Below are 22,542 nucleotides of genomic sequence, written 5' to 3' on the forward strand. Positions count from 1 at the left end.
ATGCAGATGAGGGCAGGGAACTGGGGCAGCAGTGGGACAGTGGGAAGGGCCCTCCTCAGGCTGTGGGACACCTTTGACACGCAGACCCTATGCGTGACTGCAGTTTTCTTTCACTGAGTCCACATTTAGAGGGATTCAATTGGAATCTCGGAGTGTAGTGAGTGCCCTGCCCACCTGGACAGCGCAAGGCCACCTCCAACATTTGTCCCTGTCGAGCCCCGGGGACCTGACAACCATGTCATGCAGCAATTTAAAGACAATACCTGTCAGTGGGCAGTCCTGCCACAGCTGTGTCTTGAAGCGCGCTGAGGTCAAATGTTTCAGGCTCCAAGAATGTGACAGGGGACAGCATCCTTTGGGTATCCTGCAGTGAGCCTTCGTGCCCCGGGCCCGTCCCACTCAGAAGAATATCAGTGCCAGCAGAGCCTGCACATGGGGATTGCTCTCCCTGCTCCATCCCGGCGGTGGCTGGGGAGCAGTCTCCATGCAGCTCTGCCTCCTGCTCCCCAGTATCGCTGCTGAACACCGAGCCACCTTCAGCAGTGACCACCACCCTCGCTGTGCCTGTCTCGGAGTTGTCCCCAGGTTTTTCGGTGCCTCTTTCGTGGATGTCCCCAGGTTTTTCAGTGTCCATCTCAGGAATAGCTCCAGGTTTTCCGGCGCCTGTCTCTGCCGAGCTCAGCACTGTGTCACTGTTCTCCCGCACATCTCCCTCCATCGCATCGCTGGATCCTAGCTGGGAATCAGTGTGCATGCAGACATCCTGGCTGGCTTCGTTTTTTAAGTAATCCATTAACTCACGCATGGCTCCTCTCTCCTCTTGCTGTGGACCTTCTAACGTCCCCATGCATTCCCTGTCTCCTGGATCATCCAGCATCACCCGTGTGTCACTCTGTGCCTTGATGTCATGTATAAAACTGCAGTGGGCGCCCGGCTCCTGAATTTCCCCAGGTGACATGCTAACGTTGTCTGGCAATCTTTCACAGCTGGAAGATCCTCCTGGGAGGAGACCTGAAGCTGCCACATCAGAAACGCTCGTGACGGCATCCGGACCACTGCACCTGTTCCCCTCTTCACTTGGCTCAGGATCTCGGCACTGCTCCCTGTGACAGCTCACATCCTCCTCAGGTGGCTCTGCGCTGCGCTCCGTCATTGAGCTCTCTGCGGGAGAAGCATCCTCTGAGTCCTCTGCTGTCGGGATGCCGGCTGTGCTGGGCTGTTGCTTCTCCTCCAAAGGGAAGTTCTCAACTGCTGCCCCATCACATGCAGCCGGTCCGTGCTTCTTTCCCTCTAAGCTCATTAGCGACGCAGGCTCTACACTGCCAGCACGCAGCCCTGCCTCTACTTCCATCCCACTGCTCTCTGGATACTCAGCGTTTGCCTTCTGCGGGTTCTCCAGCACGCACGCAGCATGTGCAGAGCCCTCCGAGCAGGGAACCCTGCCCAGACCAGGCTGCCCGCTTCCCTCCACTTGCAGCCCTGCCACTGCGTCCTCCTGCTGCAGAGAGCCAGGAGCCGTGCACTGAGCTAAAGGCAGCTCTGGTCCCTCTGCCTGCAAGGGGCTCTTGGGTACAGCAACCACCTCGACCGACCCCAAGAAGTTCCCAGCAGTGCACGGTTGCACCGTGCCCTCGACCGCCGGGCTCTGCGTGCAGCCCGCATGGCTTTCGGCTGGCAGCTGGGCTAACTCCGTGCTCAGCGTGCTGCGCACTGTCTGCCTGAATATCTGGCTGATGTGCTCCCTGAAGGCCGGCAGGCTGGAGCCCAGCGAGAGGCACGGCACAGCCTCATGCTCCTTCACAGGGCTCTCCGCAGCCTGCCTGCAAGCACCGCTCTCTGCCCTCCTTCTGTTCTTATTCCCCTTTAAAACCCCTTCCCCTAGCTCTGCATTCCCAGCTTTCTCTAAGATCTCACCGTACTTGTCATCTGCACAGATACGGGTTGCAATTTCCTCATTACAGCCTCCCTGTTTACCAGCAGATGAAAGGCTCAGCAGCTTCCCTTCCAGAGCAGGGGCTGCGAGCAGAAGCTCTGCCGAGCTGTCACTCTGCGGCTCTTTGAAGTTGACATCACCTTTTGTTTCTTTGGATTTAATTGCAGATAGCTCTTTCTTCAGCTTCTCAGAATTAAACTGTGATAAGTTTCCAGCGCTCTGCCCCACATTTAAAGTCTGTGTGTCTCCGTCACACCGAACTCCCTGCCCTGGAACACCACCTGCATCCCCACGCATGCCCCCCGCAGAGCTGTTTTCTGCCTTCTCTGCTTTCCATGTGCCTGCTCCAGGTGAGTGCGTGGACACCTGAGGACCTGCAGCAATCTGCATGTGAGTATTACTTTGGGTGTTCTGGCAATCTGCAGCTTCCAGCTTGTTATTTAGTGATTCGGTACCACTGTCGGCGTTGCTTCCAGCTTGCTGGCTGGGATGATGGAATGCAGAGGTCACTGCAGAGGGGGCTGTAAAATTGGTTTGACACAAACCAGGCTCCTCTGGCGCCTGTTGCATGCAGCTGGATTTATGGGGCTTATCAGCAGGAATCTCTTCCCCGTGTTCGTGGGGCGGTGAAGAACACCTTTTTGCCCCCAGACCTTTGGCACTTTCCATGTTGCTCATTTCTTTGACAGCAGCATTGTCCCCAGCACTCATCTCCATGATCCCACCCCCCTGGGTGAGGCCCCCAGCAGCACTCACACCCTCCATCTCTTCAGAGCTGTTTGCCAACAACGTTTCCCCTTGAGCTCCCGGGCTGGCCATTTGAGGATCACTTCTCCCAGCACTATCAGAAGTAGATGCTATTTCAGGATCGCTGGGCAAAGCCTGCTGTATGTTAGTGGCACTTGCTGAATTCTGCATCCCTGGACGAGCATCTACAGCAGCAGCGTGGCCCTCCCCAGCGCTGCCTTTCATCCTGCAGAGGCTGACTGCCCCTTCGTTCTTGTCAGATTCTTTAGGAATCGTATCACTCCGACATGCTTCCTCACGCTGACTGGCTGAGATCAAAGAATTATTGCCCTGCTTGGGCTTGTTTGAGTTCTGCTTACTGCAGCAGCTTTCTTCTGCCCCGAGATCAGTTTTGTTTTGCTCGGTGCAATTTTGCAAATTAAGCACTGTCACACCAGAAATGTTTTGCAGGTGTTTGCTGCCGCACGCACCCTCCAACACTGTGGCACTGCTCTCATCCTCCTCTCCTTCTGCTGTGCTGGAGCTGCACTGGAATGCTGCAGGATCCAGCAGGGCTCCTTTATTCATGTTTGGAGGCAGTTCTGGCGCATTGCTGGGATCCGCTAGTTCCGAAAGCTGCTCAAGGTTTAGAGGCCCATCTTTGTGTTCCTGCTCATCCGCTCTCGTGGCAGCCATCAGTGTACACTGGTGTGCCTGGTGTTCGAGTCCTGTGTCTGAAGTCACCAACTTCTCTATCTGCTCCACATGGGGAAGAGCAGCCGGAACATCTGCATTTGCTCGCAGGTCTCCAGGACTGCACTGCAGGGTCTCTGAAGGGCCGTGCTCATCGTGCTTAGAGAGGTCTTCAAAACAGCACTCCAAAGAGCTGTGCTTGTCACTCTCAGAGGGGTGGTTGCTCCCCTCGGTGCTGTCACCCCCTCCTTCCACGTGAGCCAGATGAGGAGCAGGCTCTGCTGTACCAACTCCAGCTCGCAAGGTTTCTGCAAAGGCTGTTTGTGCATCGTGGTGACTTTCTGCAGCCACTTGCTCCTGCCGAGCTGGTGTCAGTGCAGCAGCTTGGCACTCGGTGCCCGGTGCCAGCTCCATGCTCCCTGCAGAGCCGTGCTGCTTCTCCCCACACTCCTCGCCATGCCCAGCTGCAGCCGCTCGTTCCTCGGTGTGTCCCGCAGCGCAGCACCCCGTCTCCACCACATCAATTAAGCCCTGAAGTTCGGGTTTTGATGTGGATGTTTCCATGCTTTCTCCAGGCTTGCTGCTGCTCTCAGGCTCTCCTTGACCGCCCGTCTGGCAGTCAGTCCCTAACACAGCTTCTCCAGCAAGAGCCTTTTCCCAGGCTTCACCCTGCCCACTCAGCGTAATGCCATTGTTCTCAGGGTGGAGGAGCGGTGAACTGTGTGCACCGGCTGAACAAACCTCCTCAGCCCCATGACGGCCTGGCTGGCCCTGAGCTGTGTCCTCTGCATGGCAGCAAGCAGAGCCCAGCGGGCACTGTGCCCCCGGGCACGGCACAGAGCTGCCCCTGCTCTCCAGGGCACCCGGGGCGACCGCTCTCCCTCCGCCCGGCTGCTGTTCAGCTCTACAGCCAAGAGACTGTGAGTGGTTTTCAGGGGATTCCAAGTCACCCTCTGCACTCAGGGACTTTCCTGCAGCTCCTTCCTTCAGGTCATCTGCTGGAGCCTTGGCACGAGGACTGAGTGCTTCGGGGCCGTGTCCCAGGTGGGTTTCTTTTGCATCCTCATTGTGGATGCCAGGGGAGCTCGGCACTTGTCTTCCTGCCGCACCTGACCCCGCAGGTAACCCACTGGCTGCTCGTGCCTCTTCTGCTCGTGTTTTGTCTTGCTCTCCTGTTATGCTCACAGATTCAGCTCCCTTTTGATTCAGCTCCGTGGATCTGCTCAGAGAACCACTTAATGCACATCCCTCCAGCAGTAACCTGTTACCTTCTAGGGAACTGTCCTCAGTGGGACTGGTAACGCTCTCCGTTTCAGAAAGCACAGAGCTCTCTTCAGACACGTCAGCTTTTATGATTTCATTGCTACTGGCTTCATCTTTTTGGCTTTCAGTTGTGACAGCTGGTTTTTGTTCTTCCCCTTGCTTAAACGATAAAGGCTCAGCACTAACGAGCTCATCCTCCTTTTGAAGCCCTCTTTGAGGACTGGGTTCATCTTTCTCGGAGGCTGTTCCCACCGCTTTGCTTCTCATTGGATCTTGACAGTCGTTTCCAGGCACACATTCCCTCAAAGGTTCTTCCAGCTTTGGTACCGGGAGGAGATTTGGGGGGTCAGAAGGCAGCTCTGACACTACAGGGCAGGCTTCTGATGGCTCTCCTTGCCTTGGAGCTGGGGTTATCTCGTTCCCTGTCATTACAGCCCCTATCTGCGGGCTGTGGGCATCTCTGGTCTCAGGCCTCGCTATGGAACTCTCAGCACTTACAGCTGCTCCTGTCACTGGGTAATTTGGGATTAAGGCTTCCTTTCTCATTAGCAGACCCTCTCCACCATCTGTGTTCTGTCTACCTTGCTGCACTACAGCCTGTGGCTGACCTACTTCCCAAAATCCCGGCTCCTGCTCAGCCTTCTGAGCAGGAAAATAATCCCCTGCTCCTGCACCCTGGGGGGACGTGCTGACCTGCAGCTCCCCCGTGTCTCCCAGCTGCTCGCTCTGCCACAGGCACCCCAACTCCCTCAAATGCGTCTCCGTAGGCATTGCAGGAGGGCTGGGCTTCCCAGGATCATTCCCATCAGTTCTCAGAGCAGCAGGTGCAGCGGGGTCACATCTGGGGCCTCTGTCCTCTGAAACACCACGTGCTGTTCCCTCTTCTTTGCCATTCACTGACTCGTTGCAGTTTGCGGTTGGTGACACGTCACTGCTGCTCGCAGGATCTGCTGTGACATCCTCCAAACAGCCCTCTGCAGGCACTGAGATAGGCAGATGTCTCTCCCTTGCTTCTGCAGCTTGCTGTAAGGCATCAGAGCCCGTGTCTCCTCCATCTTCTTGCATGATACCACGCTGTCCTGTCCCCTTGGAAGGCAACAGGCTTGCATTTGGGTCAGGTTCATCTTCAGCACTGGAGCTACTGAAGCCTTCATCACTGATGCTGCCAACAGTGGAAATATTTGTTTCACGTCAATAAAAAGAAGTAAAGAATAGAAACAGTTCATGCCATTGACGTTTCAAAGCCATGCAGGACATGCACTGAGGCAATCTGCTCACAGGGACACACCACCAGGCACACACTGCAGCGGCTCATTACGCCGGTACATGACCTCAGTCCCTGCCTACTGACTATCATGACCGTGACATGCATTTTAACCATTCCCAAATCCCAGCCAGATGCTCCCCTTAACAGACCGAGGGAGCAACAAAAGCACCAAAGGAAACAACAGCACCTCTGAGAAGCAGAAAGGAGAACACCTTTCTAGAGGGCTACTTCGCACGGAGGTAAAGGCTGTGCAGGCCACAGGGACAGCTGTAATTGCATTGAGTAATAGAAGACGAAGGCCCATCTGTCCTGTTTCCTCCTGCTGGCCAGCAGAGCTGCTTGTCACCAGCAGGACCAAGGTCCCAGCCTGCAGAGCCACATGGCCTGTGCAGTCACCTCATGGCAGCATTCACGTTCCGTGTACCCAAGCTGTTCAACTGCAGATTAGAGTAAAAACGGGAGTAGAAATGACGTGGATGTCAAATGGATTTATGGAGCTGGGTATAGGACGAAAAAAGTAGGAGCCAACCTCCATTCTGGTTCCTTGTTCGTTTTGCAGCTTTATTTTCTTACTAATTAACTTGCCCAGGATCCTCCAATCTGGAAGCAAGCTCCGTTCCTAGAGGAGGAGGAGCTCTCTGAGCTCCAGGAGGCTGAGCACTGGAAAAGGGAGGAAACACCACCCACAGCAACAGCTCCTCCTTATGGCTTACAAGGTGTTCTCTATCTATGGGTAACCCCATCTGCCAGCTGAGTTAGGAAAGCATGGCAATAAATCTGGGATCGAAATACTGTTAGTGTCCATTCCACAGAACAGGCATCATGATGCATTTGCATTTTGCAGACTTTAGCTGACCAAAGTTTCTCTAAGACCTCTCCTCTTTGTTGCACTGGACTTGTATTTGCAGCTATCAAACATGAAATACTTCCAAACATGTCTGACGCAGTTGCATTTGCTACAGTACAGTTGCAAAACTCACAAATTTCCTACTGCCATGCTGGTAGTAACTTCTTCAATAACAGCAAGCTTGCAACTTCCAGATTCAAGGGGAGAAAACAATCCTACGAGCTATGTAGTTTATCAGTACAAATCAGCTCCGTTTTTCTGGCATTTGATAATGCTGAAATCCTGTTTGTTTTACTTGTGAGACGATGAAGGAGGATTTTGGACAGCTTTGTAAGCGATGTATACCGAATGAGTTAAAATTAAAGCCCTGGCACATGCTTTGATGGCAACTCACATCATCGCCTTTTAAACCAAGCAGCACACATTCCTCTTCTGTGCTACTTCATCTGTCCTCAACATCTCACTCACGGCCCTATCATGGAATACAAAGGTTTTACTTTCCAACCATAATGAAGTGCGTCTGGATTGACCTGTTTGCATGTCTCTGTTGTTGTTTCTCCTCCTGCCGTGGGTTGCAAGGAGAACCATACAGGGAACACATCCTACATCTTCTCACTCTTTCTGTAATCTTGCCCTGCTATTTGCAGCATCTCTAGTGATCAGCCAAACATCTGCTGGGAATGACTTAAGCACAGCTGATCCTATGTCAGAGCAGAAGGGTGGAATACGTGGCCTCAAAGGTCACACCTCGCCCCATTATCTTCCACTCTAAAAGGAAGAACACGACAGGGCAATGACTCCATGGGCTGAAGATAATTTTCCCCTTAGGGAAACCCAATCTACATGAACATGTATGAACAATCAATAAATACCTGTAGAGAGCCTGTATTCTCAGACAACTCAGTATGAACAGCATCAAGCTATGATGAAACTTGTTATTTTCTTTTTAAATACAGGAAAAATGTGTTTTCTCTTGTGGTTTCTCGATCTCTTTTGTTGGCAATCTGAATGGAAAAATGGCTTTAAATAATTGTTTAAAACATTCAAACAAGAAAGCATCAAAGAATGCTGGAGTTCTTCATAGTTTGGTCAGAGCTCAGGGCAGAAGGAGCCTTTTCACAAGGAATAACTAACGCTTGTAATAATTGCTGCTCGTAATTGATATGTAAAAAATAAAATGCAGCCATACGAAGGCCTAGGTGTACATTTAATGTGAAATATCCCATTGTCTCACTGCACTCAAGAGACATCCAACAGAACCTTTCCCATGTCTTAGAAGTTAAGTATACATCAATGGATTTCCAATTTTAGGGTTTTAACATACTGACTGCATGAATGCTATCCTTCCAGTTACAACAACCAACAGAGCTAAGTTAAACCTCTGCACATCCAAGGTGTTTGTTTCATATAAATTACTGAGAAGCTGCCTGTTTGGAAACGCATGGCAAATTTACCAGTTGATAGCTGTAGTTAATTCCTTCCACCTTCAGAATGCATTTTGTCTGGTTAGAGATGTCCTGGGCCAACACAAGAGCACTGCCAGTTATTGAGATGTTTATTAGGACAGTGCTGGCTGGATTCTGTTTCGGGTGTGTACCCTAAAGGATGTTGAGAAATCCACAGCTCTGATAAATACATCAGGAGGAAGAGACATGCCCCATTGACCCGCCATCATCACAAAGCCCATTGCATTCTTCTGCCTTCCACAGCAAAGGCAAGGGGACAGGATAAGAAGGCAGCAGCTGAACAGCAGCTCTCTGCTCTGTGTGGGGGGAAGGTGAGCTGCCCCCAGAGGTTAAACCTTGACCACAAAGAAGAGATGATCTAACAACATAAGATCACGGATAAGAGAAAATTTTCTTTCCTTATTCCTTTGTTTTCCTCCCAAAACATAATGCAGATGTTAAAAGAACATTCTGCCTGCCTAGCCCAGCCCCACTTGTAAGGGGAAAGCACCAAGTGCTGAAGCCCATCAAACCCAGAGGTCACACGCAGTTGCCATCCATAACTGATGTGACTCAGGGCCCGAGTGGCTGCATTCCCAGCAGCACAACAGCCTGAAACCTGAGCACGAAAGGGATGCACAGCTCCCTGCGGCCAGGGCACAGGTCTGGCTGCTTCTCAAGTGTTCCTGTTCCATTTCCCCTCAGACACCAGAGACGTGGGTTCGCATCTTGAGTTCACACACGGATACGCTGTGCTGGGGGATGTCACTTAGAAAATCTTGAGCAATTGAAAACGAGTGAGGAAGACAGAAATCATCCCCACATCCCCTTAAAAAAAATAAAAAAAAAAAATTAAACCAGCACTTTAAAGGCAGAGCAAGACACGATGTGAACTTCTCACTGTAAACAAACACATGAGAAATCCATCATCCCCAAAGAGCTGCTAACATCAGCCAGATTCCCCCGCCCTCTCTGTGCATCTAAGATTTCGGGAAAAAGTGAAGCAGGAAAACGAGCTATAATCCTCCTGGGAACCGTCCCCTCTCCTCCCCCCCAGCCCCAATCACTTTGCACCTCCCCGTTCCACATGCAGAATAAAAAAAAAAGACAGGCATTGCAGCGCTTTGAATACGACCAAATTAGATTGTTCTAACATGAAGAAAGGGGAGCGTGGCCAGGCCTCGCCCCATCCCTGCCTGAAAGCCAGCAGGAAGCCGCCAGGATGCGGGCGGCCACGGCTCGGCGCCCTGCGGGTCCCCCAGGATCTGTGCACAGCAGTGGGGCTGGGAACACAGCCAGTCCATCCATGCAGAGAGCTCATCCCCTGTGCTGCTGCTGCTGGGTGTGTGCCTTTTCAATTGCAGGAAGCAGTGCTTCTCCTGGGCTGTCCAGTTTGGGATTCTCTGGACGCGTGCACCGGCAGCAAGGCGCGGTGACATCTCCAGCACAAAGCCTGGGGCTTGCTAAAAGTGCTAGACAACTTCTGTGACATAATTATCTCACTCACAATTGCTGATCATGCTCTTTTTTCAAACTACAGCACTACCGACTAGAGATTTTTTTTTTTAAATAGACCAAAACAAAGTGTTTTAGGAGAAGAGCCACAGACATTCAGGTTGGATATTAGGAAAAATGTCTTCTCAGAAAGAGCGGTGATGAGCTGGCACAGCTGCCCAGCAAGTGGGGGTCACCAGCCCTGGGGGTGTCCCAGAACTGCAGAGATGTGGCACTGCGTGGGCAGTGGGCATGGTGGGGGTGGGCTGGGCTTGGACTTGGGAATCTGAGAGGTCTTTTCCAGCCTTCATGATGCTGTGATTTTCAATGCTAAGCCGTGAGGATTTAAGGCTTGCTGGAACCACTCTGAGAATTTGTGGAGGTTGGAAGGAAGACACCCAGAAGGCTGGAAAAAAAGTGCACAGTGGTTTCCTACCAGCAGATCTTCCAATCAAACACAACAGGTCAGAGGATTCTATCAGTTCAGCTCAGGGTGGAAAAGATGCATTCAGAGCAGCACAGGGGAGTGAAAGCTGAAACACGCAGCCTGGAATCTGAAACTCCAAAGCTGCTTCCACTCATTGCCTTTGTTTCTATTGGGGCAGCCCAGACCTCAGCAGCCACCCAGAGCCAGGCGCGTGCCAGCAGCTCCAGGAGCACTGCTAAATAAAAAGCAACCCCCTGAGCTCCAGCCCAGCGAATGCTTCCTGAAACAACAGTCCCACAAATCCCTTCCGAATGACTCAGGGACCCGCCCACGTAACACTCATCTCACAGGAACGATGATTTTGGATGCTGAAGGGTAAGGCTGACCTAGCCAGCTAGAAGGCTACGTATTCTTAGTATTCAGATTTTGAATGGACTCCCTAAAGAACTGCAACTATGCCATTCTTTGAGCAATACGCTTAAGAGTGTTTGCTCTCTCTCTCTCGGTGCCATCAAAGCAAGGCCAAGATCAGCGAAACAAACCAAGGAACACAACTCACTGCTCAGTTCTGCAACACATTCATGGCTATCTGCATTCTCAGAGGAGATTTCCCCAGCACGATGGACCATTCCCTGCTGCATTGAAAGCCCCAGTGAGCTCTCCAGCCCCACCTCACGCTCAGGATCTCATTTGGTGTGACTGAGTTCCTTATATCTCAGCAACCTAATAGAGGAGCAGGAATGCCAGGAAACACAAGGCTCTGCACGCTTCTTGATGTCTTCTGGTGACATTCACTTGAAGGAGATGCAGCCAGTCTTTCTGCAGTGAAATCTCCAATCCAAATGAAAGTTTGGGAAAACCCTTCAGGAGATGCCCACATCCTAAGAGCCCTGCCCATCTACCAGCAGATTATGGCTACTTGTTCTAAAATGCATTTATCATTCTATCCCAGGTGGTGCTGATGATCTGGAAGGCATTCAGCCCCATGTAAAGATCACACCAGTATTGGACAATGACTTCACCACAGCGGATGAGAAGCTTAGCAGCACGAGGAAACCCAAGTGCTCAAGAATTAATGCTTCAGAGAAAGTTTGCACTTTGGGTTATTTAACAGGAGCCAAATGATGTTGCCTCCTACCATCCCTAATCCCCCTGGAGAATATGTTAGCTCTGAAAGTGGATCTATTGGTTTCATCACGTGAAGGAAGACATTTAGAAAAGTAAGATACTAATAAATATCAGCTGGGTTAATACTTTTGAGTTACGCAGAGCTGAGCATGGCATTTTGCAGTTGTTTACAGTTATGCCTTACTTCACAGCAATATGACCGTGCAAGAGACTTGGCAACATTCCTCTGTCTCAGGTAAGAGTTTATCAGTATGAGTAAGAAGCATAGAAAGTTTAGGCCAAGAGTTACTCCAACAGCCAGAGCCTTGTTTATAGCTATGCAGCAAGGTGAGGAAGTCACTTTGGTAAGCAGCAAGTAGCCTTGCTCTGGTCAGGTTATTCTGAAGACCACCATCATCGCCATCCATCAGGATGATCGATTTTGAATAGCAGAAAATGAGCAAACAAGCCCCAGCTATCAGCAAGGTTTCAGTTACATTAACAGGAAGAAACTTTCTCTCTTACCTCGCAGTCCCTGGAGTTAGAGGAGCCTCGCTCCTATCCGGTTGCACAGCAGCAGGAGGATGATCTGAGACGTGCTGACCTCCAGCTCTCCCCACCCTGCTTTCCTGGGGGCTCCTCTTTGTGTCGTGCCCGTCACCCGGTGGCTTGCCTAATTCTGAGTCCTGTAGAGCGCTCTGGAAGGAAATAGGACAATTCAGATAGACGCTGCTCTTTTGGAGTGCAGGAAATTCTGGAGAATCTGACAGAGTTTTGCTGCGCTCTCTGACAGACAGCTCCTGTGGCACATGTCGTTGCTTTGATGGATCTTGCTGGTTCCAAAGCCAAGCCTTTTTATTTTTTCTAATGGCAGAAATAAGGAAGGAAGTGGTTGAACCAAAATTAAATGTAAGGGACAGAACGGGGAGAGAAGAATGCAGCAATTGTTCTAAAGCAGCTCGGGGCCTTTCTACCCAAGGAGGGTATCACTTCTTTTCGCAAGCCTGGCAAATACTTATTGCTCAGTATCTTTGGAGTCAATTTAGAGACGTCAATGTCAGGCGATCCAACATTCAAATCTAAGCCCAGATTATGTCCCTCCCAGTTCTCTGGTGCTCAGAATGTCATTGAAGCAATGCAGGCGGCTTGATTCCTTGCCACAATGCAATTCTGTGATAGCAGCCATAGGAAACTGCCATTTCTGCCGTGTGGCTATGGAAATCTATTACGTAGATTTGATAACGCTGCATCACCTCTTCTCACAGAGAAATATTTACATAGGATCATCACCCATGGAGAAAACATACAAACCCACAGCACTAATGCAAACTGCTGGTTTCATTCTGGGGAGCAGCAGAGCCTTGCAGGGACAGGCTGCGCCCATGGGGCAGGCTGCCGCAGGGCCTAGGGCTGCTCACAGCAGACAACTTATGGGTATTTTTGTTTTGTTTCATGGCAGAAGCATCTTTAGAAGGTAGAGAAGACGGTAGAAGCTGCTTTGGACTGTAACTGAGCATATTCTTCAAGTATTACAAGAGAACAGGAGGAAAACAAATGCAAAGCAAAAAACGAAGTCTGAATGACAAAGTGCCCATTTCAAATGCCCTGGAGATGTTGAGAGAGAAGCAAAACTGCTTGCTGAGCTCACCCTCAACGTACAGTCACTGTTTTGAGAGCTCTGAATCAAATTGTAGCTGCAGGAAGCCTACAGCACACCTGAGGTGAGGACACCTCAATGTGCGCACTGACCACAGGGGAACTGCTTCAGAGATCCAGCAGAGAAAAACAGCACATTGCACGACTCCAATTAATCTCCCCCACCTCTAATTTTACTCTCAAGCTTTAGGTTTATTTTGTTCTAGATAGAGTCAGTAGGTTTCCCGTGGCGGAAAGTCGTTGTTTCCAAAATTACGCTTCCTTTTGTGAACCTGGCATGCCCTCACACAACCAAAGGCTTCTCCTGATGAGAGACAGGAACAGGAGACAGCCAGCAGACAAGGAAAACCCATGTAATGAGCAACTGAAAAGGTCGGGGCACTCCAAGAGTATGAAAAGACTTCCTTTAGATTTAAGGCAAATTTGATTAACTCTCATATCCTCCCCCTTTCCCCAGAGGAACCCCCTCACTACAGCTCTGTTTGCAGAAGTCCCCTTTATCACACCGCTTTCCGCTGGGACAGAACGAGGTCTCTGGGTTTCATGATTGTTAAGCACTTACCCAGCATGTGCTGACATCTGGCATTTGCAGTATTTATCTGAGTATATACCTTGGCCCCAAAAGCACAGCATATAGCAAAAAACTTTTTGTACGCTCAAGTAAATTTGGTTTTTCCAGCCAGGAGGAAGAAAAGGAAGAATAAAAGAGTTGAGTTAGCTTACGGGGTTTTGTTTTGCTCTTGATACTTGGTTTTAGGAAGATTTGCTATTGTTTGCATTAGAAAAATTACAGAGAATTCATTTCAGCATGCATGGATGTGTGCAGAGAGAACAAACTCTGGAAAAAAAAATGCATAATTATCAAGGAAAAAAACCAATGGTGGAAACTGTGATTTGTGGGGCTATACATGGCCATGCTGGAACACAACCATGGCCCAGCCACCAACAGCCACTGGTGTTCCCCAGCCCAGACCCCTCTGCTCTCAGCTGAGAACAAAGCTATAAGGACTGCAGCCAGTAGAGGCACTTCTATCATGCTGGGGTTGAAAGCTCTCAACCAGACGGGCCCAGCACCACTGCTGGGAGCAGCAGGGCACGGGCAGGGCTGTGGGCTGGCAAACACTCTGAGCCAGGCCAGTTATCAGGTGTCAGTGCCTGGAGGTGGCTCACAAGTGAACATCTCACAGCAGCAGCACCGTGAAGAACCATTTCCAGGCCAGCTGCAGAGAAAACCGAGCTCGTTTCCTTCCCCAGCAGTGCTGGGAGAACCACATGAAGAGCCCCAAGAAATTAGGCCCATTGACAAACTTGTCCAGGTGCCTCCAGCAGCTGGAAGAGACAATTCTTCACTTCTCTGCCCTTCTACCAGCAGCACCTCAGATTTCCCTCAGCTGAAGAGCACTAGGCTCTCAGTACCACACAGTGCTTCCTATTGACCTCTCTTCCATGAGATCAGCCACTTCCTCTTATCGCAACCAGGGTGTATCCCTGTTAGACAGGGAGAAGCACCTACATGCCATGACTTCTACCTGCTGTACTGCCAAGTCTTAACATTAAAACACAGCGGGAGAGGCACATTGAGAAGATGAGAACGACTGCAACAAACCTCAGCTCAAGAGATAATTAAGTGCACTATTTTGAAGACTACATCTAATACTTCCCATGGATTGTTGGGACAGCAGGCTTATTTTTTTTTTAATTATTTTATTTCTATTATCTTAATAATTTTGTGCTTCCAGGGATCTCCTGCTTAATTACTTATCGTCCACCTCCCATCTATCCCTAAACAACTGTAGTTGGTCACAGAAAGACCCGAGCCTTGTTCAAGTTCCCAACATGGCCAAATTTAACAGAAAATCAGAACAATCTCTGCAGTATGGCTCCTGTTGGAGCAGTGAGGGGGCCAACCACTGGCAGCCACTTTCTTTCTGTCCAAGTAGCCGGGTGCTGGAATGACCAAGAAGCAAAGCTGTCCTCTTGCCTTGTCACCCAGCAGCACACGTGGCCAGGAAACAATGTTCTCAAGGGAAGCTCAAAAGAGGATTTTTAACAATAGGCCAGTAAGTTTTGCTACGTACCCCTACATTTAACTTGCCAATTAAATAATCACAAAAGCATACGCTCTGTGAATCTGTGCCAGCCAAGGGGAAAACATAATTCCTTTTCTCTGTCAAGTTTTTCTTAAGTTAAGAGAGTTATGCAAATCAGGAGCCGAACTTGCTTTACAGAGAGTGGGTTTTTTTTTTAATTTTTTTAATGAACATCTGTGGAAACAATTAAAAAGACTATATTCTTGTTCAGAAGTAGCATCAGAAAGCTGGTGTCAAATCAGTTATTTGTGATGTTTCACCACACACAGTCCCTGAAGAGATTTACTGCAGGAGATAGCAGCTGAATCCACCCTACAGTCAGTTCAAACATAGCGTCCTCCTTCACAAAAGGATTCTCATTATAAAAAAAAAAAATAGAAAGACTTTATGAAACAGTTTTACTAAAAATCAGAACACATTGGCTCTCAGTAGTTTTGCAGCTAGCATAGTTTAAAAAAAATAAACCAACAAACTCAGTTTGTTACAGAAAATATACAAACAACAGAAGGAATGCTAGACAGCCTATACCAGAAGCCACACCCCAAGCAAGTAACCACTCTGCTGTCTCCCCTTCTCTCTCCAAGGCAGCATCCCTTCCTGCATGCTGCCCTTATGGCAAGCACAAGCGTGCCCAGCTCTGGCTGCACCTGAAAGCAATCGTGGAAGAATTACATGAAGTTTCCACTCCCAGCAGCAACCTATGTTTATGCGGGGGGAAAAGACAGAGCAAGCTATAATGAGTCTCAACTGATGAACCAGAACCTACCTTAATTTGCATCTTCCCTTACAAGCTTCTTAAAGTTTATTTTAACAGGTGGGGCTGTGCCGAGCCCTGGTTGGTCAGCTCCAAGCACCCTGTCCCCATAGGGACAGGCTGTTGCAATTTTCAAAGCAGTCTTTAGGAGCTCCCTTCTGGCTCCTCTAGCTCTATGTTTGGCTGTTCTGCCAGTACAGTTACCAAGTACTGAATTAGGTTTTTCAATGTTTATATCCTTCATGGTCTGCAGAAATGGTACCAAATTAGAGAATGAATGCCCATTGATTTTACAACCAGAACTTCAGTCAAAACAGCAAAAATACTACTCATGGGACAGGAACTAACTGGTAACCGATGTATCAGGCCAAACTGGAACTGCATTTGAGATATGAAGAATTACACTAAAACGTGGTTTTGTCACAATGCAGTGGAGCCAAGTTCTGATTTTAATGACACAGCACCTGCCCATTGCTGAGAGCGGCCATTAGCGACCATTTGTATATGGATGCATAATTCTCAGAAAACAGACAGAGTTCTTTCTGTGTGAATTGAAACAAATGCTTGGTGTTACTCTCCAAGAACATCGGAGCAGTAGTAGCTGTCATTGGAAGTAAGCATTAATGAATGACTGCACATAAACTGGAGCTATATAAGTACCAGTAATGGGCACATTGCCATTGCCACTCCGTAGTAGACAAACGTTGACTAAAATGATGTGGAGCAGGTCTGCTGTTTTGTGCACTCTTGAAGTGCAACAGGTGAAATGGAAAGAGTGAAAGAAAATGATAATTTAGAGAGTAGAAGAAGTGTATCCCGTGTAGGGTGATTGTGCACCTCACTAAAATGCTACAGGCACGAAATTATGCAGAAAATTGGGAATGCATGTTTGTTGCCAATTGAAAATAAACAATGGAATGTATACAGATGTTATTGCACTATTCAAGAAGTATGTAAACACACAGTATGAGCCCCAGAGCCCAGAGGAATTTGCCTAGTTATCCATGGGAATGGAGACTGAAGGCAGGGAAGCTGCTAGTGGGCTCGCTGCATTCTCTGCTAATCCCGTAATACTGGGATCTGCAAGAAGAACCATGTCAATTAACTAGATCCACTGGCTTAAGTAAGTTGAAATATGGGAAAAGTTACAATGTGGAATATTAACTGCAGAACTGGGCAGCAGTCAGATTTGTTTATAACAATTAAATGGAGAGACTCTAGCAGGAACACAGCGTGATGCTTGAGACAAACAAATAAACCCTTCAGAAGTGATGGCCCCTCCAGCAAGTATGCATGTGTTACCCATCTCACAGTGAAAAGCAAACAAGAACGCACAAACAAGATAACCACACATTAGGATTTATGAGGAAAACGAAATGAACAGCAACATAGATGTGAAACAAGGAGCTTTGTCTGGCTCCCTACTTATTCAGAAAACAAGGAGAAGAAAGGATAAAGCAAAATAGATAGAAATGACTTCTGTGGTAACTGGCTTTGAAATTCCCTCTCCCACTGTGGGACAAAGTGCTGGCTGCCAGGAGCTCATTTCGGCAGCACCTTCAAAGGGCTCTACAAGCACTGAGTGACTTTGTCTTTTCTGGAGTCATGGGAAGGGCTGTGAAAGATGACAGCTCTCCACCCCAGAACTGTGAGTAGCAGGAACTAGAAGCCTTGGCTACCATCACTGCGTATTAGAAAATCTGTCCTGCTGGAGCTCCAGAAAGTTTTGTGGTGCCCAACTGTTGGTTAGTTTTGTTGTAATAAGCTTGCTTTCCTTTATAAGTGGTGCTTAGAAGATGGCACCTGAGCCCATCGAAATGTCTAGGGCAGCAGTAATACTTCAATCTCTATAAAACTGGGAGCCTAGTTCTGGTTGTGTAGATGATTTTTGAACGTTTGGTGTATGGCAACTGGCCTTGCCATTCCTCAGTACCAATGGGTGACTGAAGGGAGGTGTGTCTGATGGGCAGCACAGCTGCTGGGATCTTGAGGAGTCCCAGAAACTGTAGTACTTCTGAGGTCTTCCCACTAAAGAACACTTCCTTTCCCTCCCATGCATTTTCTCTGCTAAAGCAGGGAATCTTAGTTCTTCTAGCTTCCTACTTTTTCAGTTTAAACATATTTATCTTCACATGGAGTTTTGTTTTCAAGGAGAATGCATCTTACAAAGAACTTAGATTTAATTCAGCATAAGCCAACGTGCTTTGCCACTGACGGGTCCTTGTTCGGAAGCAAGATGTGCCATGCTAATAGGGCAGAGCACAAGCCTAAAATCTCTCAGCAGTTCAAACTTTGTGCACTGCTAGAGCAAAACAGACCGTGGTTAGTGTATGTAAAATCACTTTGTTAAACATACTGCTGGCCCCAGCCTCATTTTATCTGTTTATTATCTTTGCTCATTTCTACTAAATTTAGATTATATTTTCCTTGGAATCTGGTCTTTAAAAGACAGATTGGGTATTTATTTTTCTGTAAGTGCCTACTACGTTCCTCATAGTAGCGTATTTATCCCGCAGATCTTCCCTCTTATTAAAAAAGTTCTAAACTTAGCGCAGAGTCTCCCATCTTTAATGCAAACCATGTGTATGGCTTCCAAATGGCTCAGCTGAGAGCGAGAGCTGGGGAATGGTGTTCTCTGATAAATACATAAACAGAAACAACAACTCATGTCAAATGGTACTGCCTATAACAACATCCACTGCTCTACTTCAATTGTGGGAGAGTGGAAAGGGAAGCCAACATGCAAAGGGGGTCAAATACAGGCTGCTGCTCTTAAGCATAGATTGCTACCAAAGAAAAAGGTTAAAAGAAACCAGATTTTTTTTTTACAACTTGCTGAAAACTTAAATGTCGCTGCCTCGCAAAATTGCAGTTAGTGTCAGAAAACAAAAGCCAAAAGCAGATGCATAAGAAAAAGAACAGCCAAGCCTGATGCTAACATTTTGAAATGCAAACCATGCAAACCAGTTCCATCATACACTACCTGCTGTGTTCCTTGGCTTGGCGGCATAAGGATGACTCGATTTGCATTGGGAACTTCTGACTAAAAATAAATGCATTTTAAAATTCCAGTGACTATATCGATTTTGACTGTTTTTAAGGGATACTTTCTCAATGACTGTTCAGCAGATTAAGTGGCTTATAAGATGTTGCTACTTTCAGTAGTTTCTCTGTTAATAGTGACTTTTAAAGTAATTTGATTTTCTAGCATTTGTTTGACTGAAAACAGCTTCCTTTCCTTATTAGAAAAGATATTTTTATTACATTTCTTAATAAATGTAATGGCATTTAAGTGCAGCATTCTCAGTGTCAGAACTCCTGAAGAAAAGCATCTGACTTTCAAAAACATCCTGAGTGAAGAAGACATTCCCATTATTTACTTAGAATCATAGAAATTATAGAATCACCAAGGTTGGAAAAGACCTCTAAGATCATCCAGTCCAACCGCCCACCTATCAACAACGCATGCATCTTCCTGTCCCTGACTCTTGAAAAATGTTGGGACCAAACCCTGTGATAACAATACAACTTGGCCAGAGCAACCAACAATTACAGCAGAATGCTCTTTCAAAAACCTCTTTCTGACAAAATTTGGCTAACTTTTAATACAGATTGTTGGGAGAGGGCCCACTTTGCCAAGGTGTAGCGGCTTTACTCAGACCTGAAGTGGAAACAAAATGAACCCAAATGCATTTTGCCATCTACCATAAGATATGGACAAAGAGAGGATGAAACGTTCTGGTGTTTTGACTGTTGAAATTAACAAATCATGATTTTTATTCAAACATACAGCAACATAATATCTTCTGATACCATTGTACATGACCAACCACAGCACATGGCTTCCTTTCAGTTCAACAATTCAAGGACAGATGACCGAACAGCAACACACATTAACAAAGCACCCTTCTTCTCATGTAGATTTGAACTCCTGAATCAGCACGCCAAGGTCACTTGTCAACAAGAACTACTGTGCGTTGAGGCCCTGGGGGCACTCGGAGGCACTGCTGCCCCCCAGGTCCTCTCCCACCCTGCCCATGGCCCTAGGCCCCACTCCAGGCCAACATGGACTGCTCCACATCAGGCCTGCACAGCTGTTGGCTGACAGCCAGCACCCATCTTGGCCCATCCCCACCCCCAGGGAAGGGCCCTTTGCCTGGGGCTGTCCCCGCTGCCCTTCTCCTGGTGGTGGGGACAGCCCTGAGCACTCCTTGGGATCCCTACAGCTCCTATCCCCTAGGCAGCAGCCACCCGCACAGTGCTGAGGCATGATGGAGCATTATCATCACCAAATTGAAAAACAAACAAACAAAAAGTTGCCCTCAATCATCACTGACTGCAATTAAGTATGAGTGTTACCGGGAGCAGGAGATAAACACGAGGCAAATGATTTGTGAAACAGATTTCTGCAAGGTTTGCTCTCGGGCAGTAGGGAAGGGAAAGGCAATCATGCTGTCACACTCACCTGATTTTCTGCACTACTGTTCTCATTGCCCATTCTGATGCTGACGTCCAGTATCACAGAGCAATTAAACAGATCACTGGAAGAAAAGAAAAAGCTCTAAGTCTTCTGTTAAAAAAAAAATAAGACAAAAAAGCAAAAAGCTAGACATTTTGGGGGGACATCATCTCAGTCACCCTGTCAGCTGCCCCTCCTGGCCTTCAGTTTTACAATGATTTTAAATCACAGATTAGGGACGAGAGCTCTTTTGTAATCTCTCCCTGCTGCCTTTCCCACACTGGCTCTGCTTATGCTGACGGACACTCCCTGAAACTCAGCTTTGTTGCTCTGCTTCTGGATTATCCCATGTCATTTGAGCAGAAAGGCATTTTCCTTGCCAAACCTCCTTTGGATGGACAGCCCATATGAAAACTTTATTATGTTAACTATATTCAAACCACTTTTCTTTCCTGGAGACTCTGGACTGAGCTGCACCCTCGCTCTGCCTAGAAGCACAACGTTATACCTGGCTGTTCCTGTCACAGAAACAATTTTCCATCTGTGCACTCAACTTTAAAAACGAAAAAGTGCATTTTTTTTTGTCCTTATTGCTGAAGCCGTACCATGCTTTTCTGAGGTAATATTCTGCTCACAGTTCTATGATCCAAAACACATTTTCTTTACACTTGACAGGATCTGCCCACCTTAATGACTATTGGTTTTACTCTAGTTCAGCTCTAATTACTTAATTTCCAGAACTCCTCAGAGCACAGAACAGTCACCAGCAGCTGTGCAGTCAGTGCCCCCCCAGGCACCATGGCTTTCGCTGTGTTTTAAAGGCTGCTCAAAAGGAATGTGCACAACAGAGCTGTAGACATTTACTTCTTGTTGTAGACATTTCATTTTGGAGCTCAGGCATTTAAATTCGCTGTATTTATTGTATCACCGGAGAGGTGAATATTACACACACTCTCCTTTCAATTTTTAATTTTTTTTTTTTCCTAAAGAATGTGAGATTGGTCTGTGGCATATGTCAAGGAAAAACCTCCATTAAAGCCAGGCTGCAAAAGAAAGATTGCCCTTTGTTAGCCAAGAAAACCATATAAGCTTTTAAGGAATGTTATTACTTATTACTGCAGCACACTTTTTGTAAACTTGAAAGATTATTTTTCTTCACAGGAGGTTTGGAGAGACAGGAGTTCAGTGCCGTGCTTATAAGCTATGCTCTGTTTAAACTTGAGTGTCTTCAGGGGATATACCGGTGCTTGAACTTGCTCCTGTTGAAATCCCTGGGACCAGGATTGCACTTTTAGTGATTAATTAGCAGCACTAGCTTTTATCTGCTAAGACTACTGCCAAATCCTCTGCTGTTTTAAAGTAGTACTGGAACTGCATGGAAGACCTTAGGTGATATTTCCACAGTCGCTATTCTCCGAGCACACAGTGAAGTGTGCATGTGCAGAGCTTTTCAGGCACAGCTCTGTGAAACGCTCCAAGACAACAGGTTAAGATTATAATATTTTAAATATGTCTTGTTATGACAGCATTCTCATCCACTGAGCAGTCTACTAAGGTTACAATGCATAGGAGAGAAACAATTTCTCTACAACAACAAGCTTCCCCCAACAGGCACAGGCTTCCCTAGTAGAGAATATACTGGCAGTTCCATGCCACTGACCCATCAGCTTTTCTTTTTCCAGCTTCTTTTCTGCTCCCAAAGACATAATGTGGAAACTGAAAGCTCTCAGAGCATTCCACCTATGAGCACTTGCAGTAAGAACATAAGCTGGGGAAAGAATGCAACTCTCCAAGTCTTTATGGAGTTGTACGTCAATGTGCAGCAGGGTCTTGTACATTGATGGAAAATGCAAATTTTACACTTTTTCAAAATTTGTCAAGTTCTCCAATGGATTAGACAGCATGTGATATAGTGTTGCTCTATTTATATTAAATTTACTCCAGTGCACAATATGGTTTCAAGGCTTCTGCACCAATTCTGTGATACTGACTGCTAATAACAGCAACAACAAATAGAGGTTGGATTTGTAATCACTTCAAAGCAAAAATACTTTATGTACTGGTTTTTTTTTATTATTAAAATGTACAGGTATTAAATATAACATTACAAAAACGTGGCTCAAATGTTAGCTGATGGAAATTTCCACCAACATATCATGTTGTATCTACCTACTCTTTTTTTTGTTTAGAGTATGAAATTTCACAGCAGTCACACAATTGTTACATCAACACTTTCTTAATAATAAAGATAAAAGCAGTAAGTAGGGAATTAAGCATATATTCTCCATTAATCACAGAATCATAGAATCATTAATGTTGGGAAAGACCTCCAAGATCATCGAGGCCAACCATCAATGAGATAAGCGATAATAGTAACGCTG

General features: G+C 47.3%; 1 protein-coding gene across 3 annotated transcripts in view; it reads right to left on the reverse strand.

Moving 5' to 3' along the window:
- The window catches only part of TACC2 (transforming acidic coiled-coil containing protein 2), a 113,035-nt gene that overhangs the window by 80,713 nt on the left and 9,780 nt on the right, over positions 1-22,542 (reverse strand). The window contains exons 2-4 of one of the 3 annotated variants that reach the window (XM_021400254.1): positions 20,168-20,243; positions 11,728-11,900; positions 264-5,777 (exon numbers count right to left, since the gene is read on the reverse strand). In XM_021400254.1, the coding sequence (XP_021255929.1) occupies positions 264-5,777; positions 11,728-11,900; positions 20,168-20,243 (5,763 nt within the window). Of the gene's footprint in view, positions 1-263; positions 5,778-11,727; positions 11,901-20,167; positions 20,244-22,542 lie in introns of those variants that run through there. The other 2 variants (XM_021400256.1, XM_021400255.1) reach the window with 2 other exon arrangements.

This window comes from Numida meleagris, chromosome 5 (assembly GCF_002078875.1).
Source record: "Numida meleagris isolate 19003 breed g44 Domestic line chromosome 5, NumMel1.0, whole genome shotgun sequence".
NCBI classification, from domain to species: Eukaryota; Metazoa; Chordata; class Aves; order Galliformes; family Numididae; genus Numida; species Numida meleagris.